At 40.1% G+C, this 18032-nt stretch overlaps 1 protein-coding gene across 1 annotated transcript; it reads left to right on the plus strand.

Moving 5' to 3' along the window:
* The first annotated feature begins 2732 nt into the window (after positions 1 to 2732).
* On the plus strand, positions 2733 to 16822 carry LOC149278833 (protein 4.2-like). The gene is made up of 10 exons (XM_089501713.1): positions 2733 to 2742; positions 6365 to 6483; positions 7124 to 7252; positions 7333 to 7495; positions 9607 to 9900; positions 13203 to 13369; positions 14190 to 14323; positions 14726 to 14886; positions 15249 to 15407; positions 16650 to 16822. The coding sequence occupies exons 1-10, from the start codon at positions 2733 to 2735 to the stop codon at positions 16820 to 16822; spliced, it is 1509 nt and encodes a 502-aa protein (XP_089357839.1).
* Positions 16823 to 18032: the final 1210 nt, after the last annotated feature.

The following is an 18032-nucleotide window of genomic DNA, read 5'->3' on the forward strand; positions in this document are numbered from 1 at the left end:
TCGTAGACTTGTTTGGGCAGACACAGTGATAAAACATGGCTGTTCTTGGAGGAACACAAAACTTTTAGCATTAGCTGGGTGTGTTAAGGTGCATATTATCCTAGCGGTGAGGGCTCATTCACAAAAGGAAACTTTCTGGGCTTTATCTAACCGGTTACTACGCTGGATCACAGGAACAGCAACATTTTTTTTTTTTATGCATCATATTTTTTGTACCAGGAATGTGTGATGTGCTACAATTTGTAAATAAAGTGATTTAAAAAATAAAAGTGTTTAGGTTTTTCTAAGAAGTTATGGAAAAAATTGCAACACAGATGTCATGGCAAAGATTCGCACTGTTTGTTAAATATATAAACTACTGCTTTATAACCAATAATTAGGTAATGGGTGGTGCTGGATTGAATATTAGAGTTGTGGCTTTCAGAATATCTAATAAAACTAGGAAGGTTTTCTCTTGAAGCATGCATGGGGGCTTAAATTAATTATAGTCGCTATATGTTTTGTTTACATTGCATGGCTCTTGGGCTTAGAACAGAGTACTTCCCACTATGCACCTGATATTTTAAGAAATCTCTATAATTTGCTAGCAATTTTCTTTATCAATGTTAATAAAAACTGTGGCGCTATTTCAGTAATTCATAACATATACAGACAGTTTTTATGATGAATATATGACTTTTTTGGGCAATACTATCTCGGACCTTACAGTATATTGTACTTTGAGCCAGATCATCTTTTGTGTATTTTTGCCACTGATTTTGTATATGGTATATAGTTTTTACTTAAAACGCAATCCAGTATGCGTGGATGGATATCGTTTTGAGGGGACTGAAGATGCCACATTGGAGTTGAGTATCTGAAGATCTGGCTTTTTGGTGGGGGAGGGGAGATGGCCTGTTGTCCTGTTACATGTTATTAACTTTGAATAAAGACTTAATCTTCTCTGGGATCAACATGTTTACTGTGTTACTCGCTGAGCAGTTATTGCTTAACAATCATGATCTCATGTGCCTAGTATTGGGTTCTCCAGGAGACAAAGAGGACATTTTTGCCAGTACGCGTCCCCATTAATGCTCCATCCATTTCCAACCATGCTGCACTACTTTTTGAGAATACTCCACCTGTTTTATGCATGCTTCTCCAACTTCTATTATATTGCGCAATACAATGGTCCGATGGGCCTTTCTGTGTTCTAAAGAACTCTGGGTCTCTGTAGGCAATGCCAGAAAGGAGCACTTGCCCTGTTTCCACTAAAGGGCAACTTGAAGATATATGTAAGCAATTGGGCAGTCGTAAGTAACGAAGTGTAAGAAATTAGGTGGTTGTATACGAGCAAAATTACAACACTGACTAAAGGAGAAGAGGGGCAGAAAAAAAACTTTCATTTTCATCTTGGTTCTGCCAACCTTGAACAAAAATCTGGTTTTCCTGTAGGGATCCAATACTTTTTTTCTAAATTAAGGAGGCACGTTGCTGGGAATTGCTAGTTTAATAGCTGCGGGATACACTTCTAAAGGGTGGAAGAGCGGAAACTTTGTAAGTGTGACACAGCATTACAGTCTGTATGATTATAATCATTTGAAACATACGTATTTTGCCTCCCTAAATCTCATTCCCTAGAGACTCCCCTAGAATCTGAGACATCCATGTCTCAATGAAACTCAAAGATTCCTGAGCTCCCTGCCTCTCCATTAATGTGGTATTTTCAATTTGGAATCTATTATCTGTAAGATACATATGTGTATACCATGACCAAGCAATAAGCAGTGGGTGTGTTAACGATTATGGAACTTACACAGCTAAAGAGAGATCTATGTTGCAAAGTATGAATACCGTGTTTTCTAACGGAATCTTACAAAAATCAACAGAATGAATGATTTTCTGTAAGAATTTGTTCTTATTGTTATTGACCCCTTTGTTTCCTGCCAGAAAAGACGAAAAGGCATAGCGACAGAGGTTGCACGGGCCGAGATGTGGCCAAGCCAGACCTTCATTTGTCTCTGCAGGCCTACATAGTGTGCTAAGACGGGCATGTGCAGTAGGTGTATGGCCATTGAACACATACAGGAGAATGAGCCTATGGATCCAAGGATGCGGGAAGGTGTCCGCTGGCTTATATTTTGTTCAGGCTGAGGAGTCAGGATGGGATCTAAGGTTGTACCAAATTCACTCTAGCAATATAAGCATGAATATATATATATGGCACCAACAACTTCCACAAACCTTGTGACCAATGTTCTTGTATATGATAACACCCTTTTCCTACACCCGCTGAGGAAAGTGGAGGGAGGTGATACTTATAATTATGCTTCTACATTTGGTACAAACATTGAAAAGCTATGAGTGTTGGTTAAAATACAAAAACAGCTCGGTATGAATTAAAGAAGAAATGTGCCCTTTGAGACAAGTCAAACGCCTAACGTTTGGTTACCAGAATGGGATTCTACTTACTCAACAACGTTGACACTGTATATAGTATGTTGTTATCTCTAAGGCTCAGTGTGAATTTGAGAGAATTCCCCTCTGACGCATGAATAGTAGTAGGGGGGCCACACCTTCTACCCCAGACCTCGGCAGTCACACAGAACCACACAGCCCATAGTGTGGTTACAGATAGCCGAGTGCAAGAGAGAGATAGGGATACACAGAAACCTTTACACTCAGAGCGCGGCCATCGCCTGACAGTTACTCCAGCCTAGAACTGCCATATACTGGCCCTCGGCGCAGGAAACATGGTGAAAGGTGAGTGGGCATTTCTGATATAGACCACATAACAATCCTAACCATGGACCATATTAACAGACCACTGTTTACACACTTTGGAATTTTAATCATAATATTATTGGTTTGAAAAATGTGTTTAGAATTTTAAAATGAAATTCAATGTGCCCCTTGTATTCTAAATTTACAAAACAGCGGTCTGTTGCGTTTTAGTAATATCAGGTATACCCCATAGCCTGATACATTTAAAAGTTATACACTAAAATCTATTCATACTTTTTCATGTGCATATTATTGCAGATTTAATAAAATGCACAAAATGGATCCTTTAGAAATTGAAGGTAACCTTGGAACGTTTGATACAAGTTGTGTTCCATTCTTGCTTAAACAGGGTCCTCCTCACCTTTTGTTTCCGTAAATGAAAATTGTTATGTGATGAACTACTTGTTGTCCCACTTACTCATCTTTCAATGCTGGGGAATATGATGGCGCTATATAAATCAATAAATAATTCTTTGTTGGAATTTTCAGAGAACAAGTTGTATCTGCAGCAGATGCAAACTGGTGCTCTCTGCCAAACAGTTACCCACCAAAAGATGTTCTTTCACTGCTTATTCTTTATCCTAAAACAAAGATCTAGTGATTGTATTGATTGTGAAAAAAGTGTAATTCACAGCAGGAGCAGTGAGCGGCTGTCGACAACTGCACCACTGTCTATTTTAGCAGAAAATGTCTGTTACCTTTGGAAAGCCGATTCTAAAGTGCTTTCTAAAAATTGGGGGGAATGCATTATTTGCTACCATCAAAGTATTTGAAGCATAATTGCAATTTAAGAACACATCTTTCCTGATGATATTGATGTTTTATTTAATAATATAATTTATGTTGTGTGAGAATGTAAAAATGTTACTGCTTTTTGATTATACCAGAACCTACTAAACACAAGCATACAAGAAGATGATTATGATTTGGTTCACGCTGCAGTCTTTCTAACCACTTTGTGTATGAATGAATGAATGAATGAATGAAGGGCAAAGGGCACTGCTACCCCAGGCCCAGGCTTACTTTAGGAGCCCATGTCTGCTGTCCCTTGAGTTGAGGTGATAGCTTTCTGGGCAGCAACGGCATAAATTCCTCCACTAGCAAGTCTTCACTCAATGCATACCATGAGGTTGTCAAGCATAGGGATATGACTTCATGTCCTAGAGTTTGGCATCATTGGTGGTGGCCTACCGCATTATGATTAAATATAGTCTGATCAACAGTGAGAACTGGTATTTGTCGTCATATCCTGGAGCTCCCAAGGTTGATGACAACAGGAGAGAACAGTGTCACAGAGAACTAATCCCGTGAAGGCTTACCTGGTTTGTTTTCTTTGCAATTTTTCTGTTTTTTCCATGCAGATCTATGAACCATGTATTACCATGGCCTAACTACATACTAACATCTATACAGTATCACTGTTTTTTTAAGACATTAAATCTATGGAAGTTAGACCTAGTAAAGTTTTTTAACTTATATTTAATCTCAAGGACTCAAGACTGTAAGATGCGACCTTCAAGTTTCACAAAACAACAAGGATCACCTAACCAGTGACCTAAGCAAAGAGACTCATCTTTTCCTAAGACGAGGTCAAGAATTCATCATCACGTTGAGCTTTCAAAATCAAAAGAAACAGACACAGCTGGAAAAATGCACGCTTACTACAAGAACAGGTGAAACTGAAATGTTTATGTTATGCACATATATACATACATACACATCACACATACAGTTGTTTACATTATGGGGGGGTCAGCCTCAATATATAATTTGTCACAGTTTGTGTAGAATTTACAAAATCATAAACACATGTTTGCAAAAGTAATTGTAAGTGAACCCAAAATAGTTTCTAATGACAACATAGAGTGAGAAGATGCTAGAAAGTGTTCAATCTAGCCAATGGAGTCAAATTGGATACCTTTTATTGGACCAACAATTTAAGATATATAAAAGTTATGTAAGCTTTTGGGACATAGATTTTTTTAAATTAATGTTGCCTTCTACTGGTTTGGTATTCAGCGTGTGCGCATTCAGCACTTATAGCACAATAACCTACCGTAGAATCTACTTACTGCTACTATAACCTAATGGAATGGTCAGAACAAATGTAACCATTTGCCCTGAGAGCATACCACCCGGGACAGTCCCACCTGAGGTCATGCCCTACTATTTGTACATGCGAAAAACGTGAAGAGGTTCATCACCTTGCCCATATGTAATATATACAGTTCTTTGCTGTATTTAGTATATACCTTTCTCTACTTTATTAGATGAGAACACTCCCGACTAGTTATCCTTAAAGAGAGTTTCCCAAGCACCTGCTTGTTTTTAGTTTTTGCTTTTACTAAGGTCAGTGAGGCAGTATAGATTTATTTAACCCCTTAATGACAAAGCCTGTACATGTACGGGCTCAAAATTGTTTTCAATGGGTTTAGGGACCGCCCATTGTCCTTAAGGGGTTAATAAATCCTAGTGCTGCATTTTATTCACAATATTATATTTGTTGCAGGACCCAACCCATCCAAGCTAAATGGTACAAAGAACACGTTCCCAATATCAAGTCTTGGTGACAGAAAGTCTTGGAGTGCCAGAGTGATTGACAAAGACCAGGACTTATGGATAATATCAATAACGACCCCAGCAAATGCCATTATAGGATATTATAAGCTAACTCTCAAATTACCTGGTGGATATATACAAGAACTGGGAGAATTCATGCTGCTCTTCAACCCTTGGTGTGAAGGTACGTGCAATGTGCATCCAAGAAATGGGTTACTAAAAGGTACAGTTTACAAATTAGGGCTAAATAGTTTTCCAGTTCATGTGTATAGATTGTGGGCAATGTGAAATACATAAATACTAATTTTCCTGTATGATCAGTCTAGTCACAAGTTTCCATTCTGGTACTGATTATGTCCAGCACTGTCCATTATGTTCATGAGCGGTGACTTTGTTTAGGTTGGCCCTTTCTCCAGGGTCAAAGCTCTGAAAGACCCTGTAAAGTTCTGTTCATACTTAGTTCCCGTGTAGAATCTGTGGTAACATCGGACTGTTGGCAGCAGAGCAGATTTTATATTTAAGGGCCATGTCACGACCTGATTCTATCTCCCATGATTTGGAACTATATACTCTTAATCATTGTTGCAAAAATGATTTGTTACTGTACATGCCAGCTTGCCATCAGGATTCAGATTGCTGCCTTTCTCTCTAAATATTTAATTACTTAAACCCTTTATTTCTAGAGAATTATTTGTACTTCCAGGAAGCGTGTTTAGTTGGCAGTAGGACTTTAGCACAATCTTAAAATTCTATTCATATAAATGAAAGAACTTGTACCTGATATGTCCTATATGCACCTTTGGTGGATATTACAGCTGGAAATATAACTCTAACAGGTGATTTTCAGTGGTTGATTAAATTAGGGTTGTATCTCAGATGCTACAATCCCCCTTTAAATGCACAATGATACAGATTTCTGCAATCAAGTCTATTCAAGAAGTTGTTGCATGGTTGTTGAAAACACACAATAGACTTAAACCCATTACTGGCCAGGAGATCTCTAGTGCTATTCAGCTCTCTATTTCATCCTTTCATCTTATAGGTGATCCTGTGTATCTATACAATGAGGCTCAGAGACAGGAGTACATACTTAATGAGGATGGCATCATCTACCTTGGTACAGACAGTTGTGTCCAGCCCCATCCATGGCATTTTGGGCAAGTAAGTTTAATCCTCTTTGGTAGAATGTATTGGCATAATATAGAACATAAACTTTTTCCAGCCATCCTTCCTACCATTGTACAAACATAAAAAAATGTTTTTCATCAGTCTTAGAGTCTCGCATCTGCAGGCAACTATAACGGTATTGTAATAATGTATTGTAATAATGTTATTGATGTAAAGAAAGATACTAAGTAAATGAGATGCAGAACTTATTGACCTAGCAGCCAATCTTGAAAAGTGCAGTCTTTTGTTACTGATCTTTACATTCTGCTCAGAAAAGCAGTCTTTCTCTATTCCATGCAACAACAACTATTTCTGTAGTTGGCACCTTTCTCTAGTTGGATATGGTAGAAGTTTGTATTTTATACTTGGTATGTTCTTGGTATCAAAAGATAAATTAACATAGATGTATTAGCCCAAGAGAAAATTGAGTATTTAGTCAAAGCTGAAACCTTTTATTGAGCTAACAAAGAAAAAGATGTAAAATCACATAGGCTTTTGTGACCTCAGATGTTTCATCTGAAGGAGAGACCTCTGGGTAAGTACAGCTTCTTATGTGTGGGTCCAATAAAAGGTCACTTACACTATCTAAGACTGTTTCAAAAAATGACATTGATTTATCTGTTTTATGGTGCAGTTTGAGAAGGAAATCTGTGACATCTCTATCAAGTTCATGGACAACGCTAAACATTATCTGGAATCTCCAGAGGAACAATATTTGCAGAGAAACGACCCCATCTATGTCAGTCAAGTCATCAGTGATGCGGTGAGATACCCTCTAATAATGGTTTATAAAGTTGCCTGTACTGTCAGTTACGCACATCTAATAATGAAATTCTTCCTCAGATCAGTAAAAGAGATGAAGAAGACAGAGTGGAATTCATGGTCCAAAATGGTCAGCCGTCCTACACCTGGATAAGCAGTTTACCGATCTTGCAACAGTGGTTCTACACGCAAGACGGACCTGTTTATGGGCACCACTGGGTGTTTGCAGCAGTGCTTTGTACAGGTAATCACAAGAGCATTCCAATAACAGTTTTCAGTTCACATACATATGTTTTGGTCTGCTGTCCTACATTGTCTACTGCAACACAATTGGACGGTTCTCTATGAAACAATCTAGAACACAAACTGAGCTACCAGGCGACAGGCACAGACAGGGCAAGCATAATCAAGTAGCCCATTTCTACTACTGCAAAGTTGTCCTTCACATTAATTTTGTTAGTACATGATAGGAATTGCCACAATACAGTCATGCAATGTCATGTTACATGACCCCACTGTGGTCATCCTTCCACAGTGGTAAGCCCACAAAGGCCCTGCTTGAAGAAATCTAACCAACACAGGGGTAATTGTCCTATCTATATAGCAAGGATCCAGCCAGAGATATGGCTACATATACATATTGTATTGTAACAAGACATGCAAGCTCACATGGATTACTACAGTAAGATCAACATTAACCGAGTGATAATACTTCATTTGTTGGGGTTTGTTGGGTTGTTTGTTTTTTTGGGCAGTGCTTCGATGTCTGGGAATTCCCACAAGGATTGTTACAAATTATAACTCAGCCTACGATACCAATAGAACCCTAAAGAAGGACATATATTACAATGAGAACGGAGCACGGATTCATAGATCAAGAAATGACAGTATCTGGTGATGTATCTTTCAGATTTTTTTTCTAATTATTTATTTTGAGAACATGATGTCACAATCAACATTAGTATTAACGATTTATTCATTTTATTAATTTAATAAAGTGGTTGAAGAATGGCCCTGATATTCAGGAAAAAATGAGGTCCAGTTCCATCCTTAAATGATACCACACATAACAGGGCAACTTGGAATATCCAACTCTTACAATGCCAGAACAAAATGTATATTAACCCAAATTAGGGCCCTGTAACCACCACTAATAAAAAGTTTTTTAAGGCAGTCTTTAAAAACAATAAATAGACCATGATTAATGTGCCACTGGAACACAATTGAAGAAACATCAAGAAACATAAGTTCTCCTCAAGAACAGGCATTGTAAAACACAATATAAAAATGATTCTATGTCTGTAGAGCACATTAAGAGTGAGTTAAATCCCAAGGTTTCCTACTCTATGGAAGAATCTGGAAATAAAATAGATGCACATTTTATTTTTGCAGGCATTTCCATGTGTGGAACGAGTGCTGGATGAAGAGGAAGGATCTTCCACAGGAATACAGTGGTTGGCAAGTCCTCGATGCTACAACACAGCATAAGTACAGTGGTGAGATTTACAAGAATGAGTTTTCTTGAATATATTTGTTTTTTTTTACACTGAGTAGGCAATAAATGTCACTGAGGACTCCAGTTCTATCTATTTGGATTAATATTATCATCCCTGCTATCGCCCCATATTGGTTTATTATTCCCACACCCACGTTTCTGAGTCTCTCTTAGGTCTGTTTGTGTTGTTGTAGGTGTCTTAAGCTGCAATGGTCCAGCACCAGTAAGAGCCATCAAAGAAGGGCATGTGAGCTGGCATTACGATGTTGGTCTCATCTTTTCTAAAGTGGTCACAGATTGTGTGGCCTGGGTTCGGAACTCTCAAGGATATTTCATAAAATCTTTTGGAGCTACCAGATATGTGGGAGATAGCATCTGCACAAAAAGCATTGGAAGTGAAGCACAAAAGGACATTTACCATAAATATAAATACCCAAAAGGTACGTAAGTATGATTCGGAATACTGGCATCTTTTTTCTTCTGCTAAGATTGGCAACAACTTATTCCATCCTACAAACACCCTTTTCTTGTAACACAAAGGTAAAGACCAGGATCAATACAAAGAAATTATAAAAGCTGCAATTTATAATGGGTTGAAAAGATGATTTCTAAGCAGTTAAAATATATTTTTAGCTATAGTGATTTGTGTCCTGCATGGTAGGTGGCATGGGAATCCTTTCACAAAATTCTCAGCTTGTCTGGGTGCAGTTTCATGGCCATAATTCTGACTCAATAACAACTAAACATGAGCTTGGGCAGAAAATAGATACACGTGGAGGGAGGACATCTAAGCCGGGAAGACATCCAAACGTACAGTAGGTATTTTTAAATAAGCATGTATTTGCTTGTGTTTCAAACAGGTTCTGCAGAAGAATACGAGGTGTTACAAAGAGCCAAGGAGATACTGTTAAAAGAACAGCAACAGCCCGAGGATACTAAAGATCCATCTGACCATAACGTTATACTTTACATGCTATCCCAGAATTCCCAGCTTTATGGAGATGATATAGAAATCAACGTGTTTGTCAGCAATGTGGGCGATGAGAAGAGGGACCTGCAACTTGTAATGGGTGCCCAGTCTGCCTATGATTATGGCATCACAAGAGCACAATTCTGGAGTGAAAAGTTCAATTTTCACCTCAGTCCTGGAGAAGGTAATTTTAATAGATCATAGAAATACCGTGATTACATTTAACAAGGCCCAAAACCTCTGCAAAAAAACTCCTTCATAGGTCTGGCCTCCATAGTAGCCTTACCCAGCATCATGTGTTCTGAAGAAGACCATGGGGATATGGGTTGGGGCGAGTGGCTGGGGTACTATTCTAGCTGTGAACTAGGGCAACACCCAACCAAAATACACTACATGGACAAAATTATTGGGACACATCTCTTAATTATTGAATTTAGGTGTTTAGGCATCTCAGTACCCCAAATGGGTATATCCACTAAAGTCGACTTCCTCTGCTACTCCAAATGCTGAACCTCTCGCTTATTATCAGCCAAGATACCACCTTCCCCTCAAGAAACATCAGCCAAGATTTGATGCTTGAGGATAAAACTGCGTTTAATGGGAAACACAAGGGTATTTAAACAGTACAAGGGGTAAATTTACATACAATAGTATGTAACAGCCAAACACTCTCAATCAGGCCCTCCTTTACACACAGCACAGTATTGGACTCGGCCCACCTCAGCCCAATAGGTGGTTGCTATTGTAGTTTGTAGGGAAGATGGTAAACAAGGGCAGTTCCCTGACTTCTGGCAGAAACCTCCTGGATATCAGATCTTAGTGTAAATAGTGGCCATAGAAGTCCCTATCCTGTAAGTTCTGACCTGATGGAGAGTAACACATCACATGTAAAATCCTGTCCCAAAATCCAGGTACCCCAAATCTGTTGAGCTCCACAGTCTTTATAGTCTCTGGTAACTGGGGAAACATGGCACTCTGTACCAGGGGGGGATGAAGTAGTATAAACGCATCCCTTGTACCCACCTACAGGAACCCTTCCAAGGCCAGGGCCCATAGTCTGTAGGGGGGGGAGGATGGCCCTCACGGCCCCAGGGCATAGAGGCTTCCACGACAAGACTCATTGACACAGGTGTATAAAATGAAGCACCTAGCCATGCAGTTTGCATTTGCAAACATTTGTGAAAGAATGGGTCGTTCTGAAGAGCTCAGTGAATAGGATGTGATAGGATGCCACCTTTGCAATTAGGCCCGGACTGGGACATAAAATAGGCCTGGGCATTTAAGCCCGAGCAGCCCATATTTATTTATTGTTAAAGCCCACCCGTCATGTACCATCTTTGCATTTACTCATTCACACAAATCATTAACACATTCATTAATGCAGTCTCACAAATCATTCAAGCAATTCATCCACACATGAATTCATTAATTGTCATACGCATTCACACAATTCATCCACACATTTATTCATTCATTCATTCTCATACGCATTCACACTACCCCCTCTCCCCATCTTATCTGCCCCTTCTCACTATGTTCCCCCTTTTCACTATGTTCCCCCTTTTCACAATGAACCCCCTCTCACTATGTACCCCCTCTACTATCTATCCCCTCTCCCCATTTCTCACTATCTAACCCCCCCTCTGGCCCTTCTCACTGCACCCCCCTCCCTCACCCTACTTACCTTGTTGCCGGAGCAAGCAGCAACTGCGGCCGGGCCCGCGGCAGGACCGGTTTGACTGGGCCTATGCGGCCTCATTAACGCAGGGCATAAGGGGCACCTGCCGCTTAAGCCCGCCGCAACTGTGACCGGGTCCGCCACTCTAAGGGGCCGGGAAGCCCCCACCAGGGCCGGCCTTAGGGGTCTGCGGCCGCACAGGGCTTACATTAAAACATCGGGGGGGGGGTTAACTTTATTTAACATCCTCCATGTTAAATAAAGTTAACAAAAACTTTATTTAACATGGAGGATGTTAAATAAAGTAAAAAAAAAAACCCCGATGTTTTAATTTAAACCCTGTGCGGCCGCAGACCCCTAAGGCCGGCCCTGGTGGGGGCTTCCCAGCCCCTTAGAGTGGCGGACCCGGTCGCAGTTGCGGCGGGCTTAAGGGGCAGGTGCCCCTTATGCCCTGCGTTAATGCGGCCGTAGAGGCCGCATAGGCCCAGTCAGTTCGTCCTGACTGGGCCTATTTTAAGGTAGGGGCCTGGAGCTGCAGCTCCAACAGCCCCTAAGTCAATCCGGCCCGGGCCACTGGGCAAACGCCTGGTTTGCCTGATGGCCAGTCCGTGCAATCAAGTCAGTTCGTGAATTTTCAGCTGCTAGATATTCCAAGGTCAACTGTAAGTGGTATTATTGGAACGTTTAGAAATAGGAGCCAAGAAGCAGAAGATCACGTAAAGTCAAAGAGTGGGATCCCTGAGTTGATCGCTGAGGTACATGATGAGTAAAAATTGCCAACGCTCTGCTGATTCCATAGTTGAAGAGTTCCAAACTTCCATTGGCATTAATATCAGCACACAAACTGTGCGTCAGGAGCTTCATTGAATGAGCTACTATGGTCAAGCAGCTGCATGCAAACTTAACATAACCAAGTGCAATACCAAGCATCGGAACGGAATGAGTTTGGTGTGCGAAAGAACTTGACCGGCCACACAAAGCCCTGACCTCCACCCCATCAAACACCTTTAGAATGAACTGTAAAGGAGATTGCGAGTCAGGCCTACTTGTCCAACATCAGTGCCTAACCTCACAAATGCTCTACTGTCTGAACGGGCAACAAATCCCACAGAAACACATTAAAATATCGTGGAAAGCCTTCCCAGAAGAGTGGAAGCCGTTATAGCTGCAAAAAGGGGGGACCAACTACATATTAATGTCTATGTATTTAGAATGCAATGTCATCAAAGTCCCTGTTGGTATAATGGTCAGGTGTCCCAATACTTTTGTTCATATAGTGTATATCTCTGGGCATAGGCACTAGAAAAATGGGTGGAAAATTATTAAAAATGGGTAGGATATGGCAGGAAGCAAGTGGACTTCAATGGATCTAGTCATAAATTTTTCCTTTTCATAATGAAAGACTAGAACAAAGTTGAGACTTAAATATATGACAGAGAAATAATTATCTGAAAATAATTTGGCCAAATATCATAGTTATCGTATGATGCCCTCTACCCCTAATATCTCCTTCCGATCCCCTTATGTATTAATAATTTCTGTTCAACATTAGGTGTCTTAAAAAGATTTTAAAAGTTACCACCAACAGCTTCCATTTATTTATTGAAGGATAGAATGAAATATTATGGAAGGCACTTGTGATGTCTCCTTACAAGACTGTCCAAGGGCAGTGGTATGAAGTCACATTGAGCTCTGCACGTACATGCATGGTACAGGAGTACTTACATGCCAATTGCAGGTCAGGTCTGTCCTGGCCAACATATGAATATGACCAATAATGATTTAACCCTATCGTCCTTTCTTTACAGAAAGGTGTGTTTCCGGATGGATTTCCTATTCTCAGTATGAGAAATCTCTACTGGACAATAATTTGCTGAGGATCACTGCTCTGGTGAAGCAGCCCATGGGTGCAAATGGCCATTTTACAGTAGCAGAACAGGATGTAACAGTCTGCAAACCCAAAATAGCTATTCAGGTGAGCATAAAAAATATGTGGCCTACATTATCATGGGACAACCCTGCTATGCGGATACCTCGGACACAAAAAGAGGATGCATTTTTATCTGGTTCAGCTCGGGTTTGCACTTATACTGATTCTGATAGGCCAGACAAAGATGAGTATTAGGCTTAAGCCCACCCACGAAGAGCATGACTTACAGTACATGGCCCAGTAAGAAAAGGGAGAGAGATAGGGAGACATATCTTGTTGGGTGACTTTGCTCAAAGCATGTGATCTTCAATACCTTATTACCAGTCTTACCAGTCTCAGTGAAGAAATTAGCCTAAACTTCCAATAAATTCCCACACAGTGAGTGATAAGACAATATTAAATTCTTTAAAACCTAAATCAAAAATGTTAAATGATAAATAAGGTAATTTTATTTACACAACAAATAAGCCCAATAGTGAAATCTCCTACTTAATTAATAAAAATAAATGCATGCTGGGAGATCTAAAATGTGTGTCAATGGTATCAGGACTAAGGGAAAATTGTCTATGGGCAAGCAGTGGTCCACAATATCTAGTTATTCTGATTAAGTTGTAAAAAGATAAAGGCAAAGGGAACATTGATGGAGAGTATGAGAAAAAAATAATGCTATAATGGAGAAATGATGTGGTGAGAGAGAAATGAACCTGGAAGGGGGGTATCTTAATTTCAACGATAAATTGCTAGAAATTTGCATTAAGTCTATAGCAGAAAATACTGCTTTTCCGCATTCCAGAGATAGACATGAACATTAGCCAAAATGTGTCACAGTCTAATTTGGAAATAGATATCTTTTTTTTTTGTGCAGATGATGCAAGCTGTGCTGCAGTTCCAGCCTGTTAAGGCGATGGTTGTCTTCTCTAACCCGCTCAACGACACCCTGGAGGATTGTGTCATAAAGGTCTCGGGCAAAGGGCTGCTTCATAAGGAGAGGTTCTACAGGTTAGCAAAAACCATTTGTGTGTACACTGTCTGTACCGAATATAACATTGTGTGCGTGACAGATGTTGCATTATTCAAAATCAGTTGTGTATATCTAGGGTGTAGGTTTCCCATAACAAAATGGTTTCAGGATCATTGGAGAAACAACATTTGATGTGCTTTTAAAACTGGGTATTGATTAGTAGCATTTTGACTTTTGATGGAGGCATTGTTTCCAACGACTATGTTATAGACCAACTAAGCATGAAGTAAGCAGACACAAAATATTTCATACACCTAAAGTACCCACGGCACATGGGGAGCAGTTCATATTTTATGTTATGGTATCATGAAACCCTGAACTGTTGAGTGAACTGAAGAGCAATAAGTTTTTGTTGAACATATTTTTTTAAATATTTCTAGGTCCAAGAATGTGGATCCAAGGAGCACGTTGGTCTATCCCATTACCTTCACTCCAACATTAGCTGGAACTAGATGGCTTTATGTGCAGCTCAAGACTAGCAAGCTCCATAGCATCACTGGATTCCAGAAGCTGGAGGTCCTTTCATCCAATATTAGAGAATGTTCGTATAACACCACACATCATTTCGCCATGTCGCATGTTTTATATCGAAGTACAATGGATAGAACAATACAAATTCCCATAATAGTATCCCGCCATTAAATGTATATCATTTAACTAGATCGGAAGTGTTTTCAATGAAGGGATTAAAATAAGAATATATATATACTATCATATAATAGAATCTTCTTAATTAACTGAAATGGTATAGGATTTTTTAACAGAAACACCAAAACATACTAGTTATCGCTGGTTCCAGGATCACCTGGCGCATGCATTCATGTTTGCATTAGTGACTTGCATTCCTGAAATGTGGAGCATCTTCTTTCATGTATGATTTCTTGATGAATCTTTGGTTAACAGGGTCCACTCACCACTGGGTGGACTTCCAGAAATCTACAGAGGGAACGACTGGCTCTCTAGAAGACCTCCTCTCTCCTCTCTCCATGACCATCCTTTCCGAGAATTATCTGTTGTATGGGCAAGACTTCCCCCTCTCCTTGAATATTTCCAATCATAGCAGTAAAGAAAAAGATTTGTGTGTGGTCCTTGGTGCTCAGTATATATATGAAAATAGGGACAAGTGTCCTCATTTCTGGAAGCAAGAAATTCACTTTTCTCTGGAAGCACAAGAAGGTAAAAAAAACCCGAATTAATTAAAGAATATGATAATTCCCAGAGAACCCAATATCCATTGTACAACTGACATGAGTAATCTCAACCCATTGTCTAAAGTCTCTCAAAGTCCCAAAAATGTATGACTATGAAAAATAGTGCTTTTTTAGAAACAATTTGAATTGCCTTTTTGTGTTCAGCTATGGAAACCTAAAATGACTGTATTACTGCTTTGGTCAATCTATCCATGTATGAGTAGTTTACTAGACCAATGGCTTGTGGCTGGATTTCAAACGTTCAATTAAGGGCGGTTTAATGTGCCATATTACTCAAAAACGTTAACTTGTTTTGTCAGTGTTTAATATAAGTTCTTTACCTTAAGGGGGCATTGAAGTGGATATAAGGACTGGAGTGCCTCTTTAATGCTACCTTAATGAGCTTAGACTACCATAGATGAGAGAAAACAAGGATCAGGGGACAATTGGCCAGACACAGTTTATTTGTGTTTTATTTCAGAACTGATGGGGTCACCCTAAAAATTTAGATATAATTAAAGAACACTTGCAGCTGTCAACCTGGGCGGTTAATATGTATCCTGGGACAAGTAACTGTACTGCAGTTATTTTTGTACGGAAGTACAAATGCAATAAAGCTGCAGCACATTGAAGTAAAACTGTAGGTTTGCAATATAAAAAAAAAAGTGCAGTAAATGTGCAGTACAGTGAAGTACAAATGCAGAAAAACTGCAGTAAATGTGCAGTAATACTGCAGTAAAAGTGCAGTATTGCAGTTTTTTCATGTCCAAAAAACTGCAGTATTACTTCAGAAAAAACTGCAGTAATTTTTCGTAAGGGCTGATGTCACATCTACTCCTAGAAGTCAAGGGAAGCACGAAGAGGTTGAGGGGTCTCGTGGTGCCCCCGGGAGCTGCCCCATCAGCCACTTCCTATTTCAATGGGTGGCAGATTTATGGAGGGCTGTGGTAGAGAAACCCATAGATTCATATTTTGGTGGCTTAAGCGATGCTTTTATTTTTTTACATTTCCAACAGAGTGTGTTGTGCAAAAAACTTTCAGAATTTGGTCAAAAATGTCTAATACGAGATTAGCATTCGCCTAAACATTGTTCTGCTATTGTCTTTTCCTACAGAACAAACATTGGCAATCAACCTTCTTCACAAACAATATGCAGACCTCTTGTGGGAGAGCAATGCCGTCAGACTCACTGGTCTTGTAAAAGATGTCACCAACATAGTATCCACCAGTAAGAATGTCACTCTGTACAAGCCTCAGCTTACCATCCAGGTAAAAGTGAGCATTTAGCTCAGGGTACAATAAAATATAAACCCAAGCATTTTCTCCTTTAATACAGAGAAAAAATACCGTATTTGCTCGATTATAAGACAAGGTTTTTTTCAGAGCAAATGCTCTGAAAAATACCCCTCGTCTTATAATCGGGGTCGTCTTCTAATCAGACCTCAAATAGGTCTGACTATGAGACGACTAAGATCCAGATCCCCCGCAGCTGCAGGTACTTCTCAGTCCCCGGTGTGTAGCTGGGGGCAGCCTGTAGATGTCTACGCGATTTGCGTAGACAACTTCCGCTGCAGCAGGAAGGAGGTGTGGCTAGCAGCGGGGGTTGTCTGCGTCCATCGCGCAGACCTTCCCCGGCTGTCAGAGATCAGAGTTCCCCGCACCGGGGATGCAGACAACCCCCGCTGCTAGCCACGCCTCCTTCCGGCTGCAGCGTTAGTGCGTGGGATCTACACGCTGCCCCGGCTACATGACAGGGAAGTCAGAAGCACTGGTAAGTTTTTGGGGGGGTGGGGTGTTAAATGGGGGACATAAAGCATTTCTGGAGGCAGAGTGCTCTGTGAAATGCCTTTTAACCCCCTTAATGCCACTCTGCCTCCAGAAATGCCTTTTTAACCCTCTATACGCCACTCTGCCTCCTGAATGCCTTAAACCTCCCTATATGCCACTCTTCCCCATAATATGCCTTTTAACCCTCTAAATGCCAGAGCGGCATATAGGGGTATAAGGCATTTCTGGAGGCAGAGTGGCACATAGGGGGTCAAAAGGCATATCATGGGGCACAGTGGCATATAGGGTTAAAAGGCATATCATGGGGCACAGTGGCATTTAGAGGGTTAAAAGGCATATCATGGGGCACAGTGGCATATAGGGGGTATAAGGCATTTCTGGGGCAGATGTGCATAACTGGGGGGCAGGTTGGAAAATAGAAGGAAATAAAACTAAAATATTTTTCTCAATCATAGCTTTTATAAAAAAAAAAAATAGTTTAGATGAATTAACATTTACTGGTAAAACTTTTTTCCTATAGGGTCGTCTTATATTCAGGCTTTTTCTTTTTTTCCTAAATTAATATTCAGATTTGGGGGGTCGTCTTATAATCAGGGTCGTCTTATAATCGAGCAAATACGGTAAGTCGTATTCAGAGACAAACAATTGTGTACTTTATAAATTGCTAACTTGATTTCAACCTGGACTTGGTGGACAAAGCAACGGGTAA

Source organism: Sceloporus occidentalis, unplaced genomic scaffold, assembly GCF_023333645.1.
Source record: "Sceloporus occidentalis isolate IW3139 unplaced genomic scaffold, rSceOcc1.0.p SCAF_179, whole genome shotgun sequence".
Classification (NCBI taxonomy): Eukaryota; Metazoa; Chordata; class Lepidosauria; order Squamata; family Phrynosomatidae; genus Sceloporus; species Sceloporus occidentalis.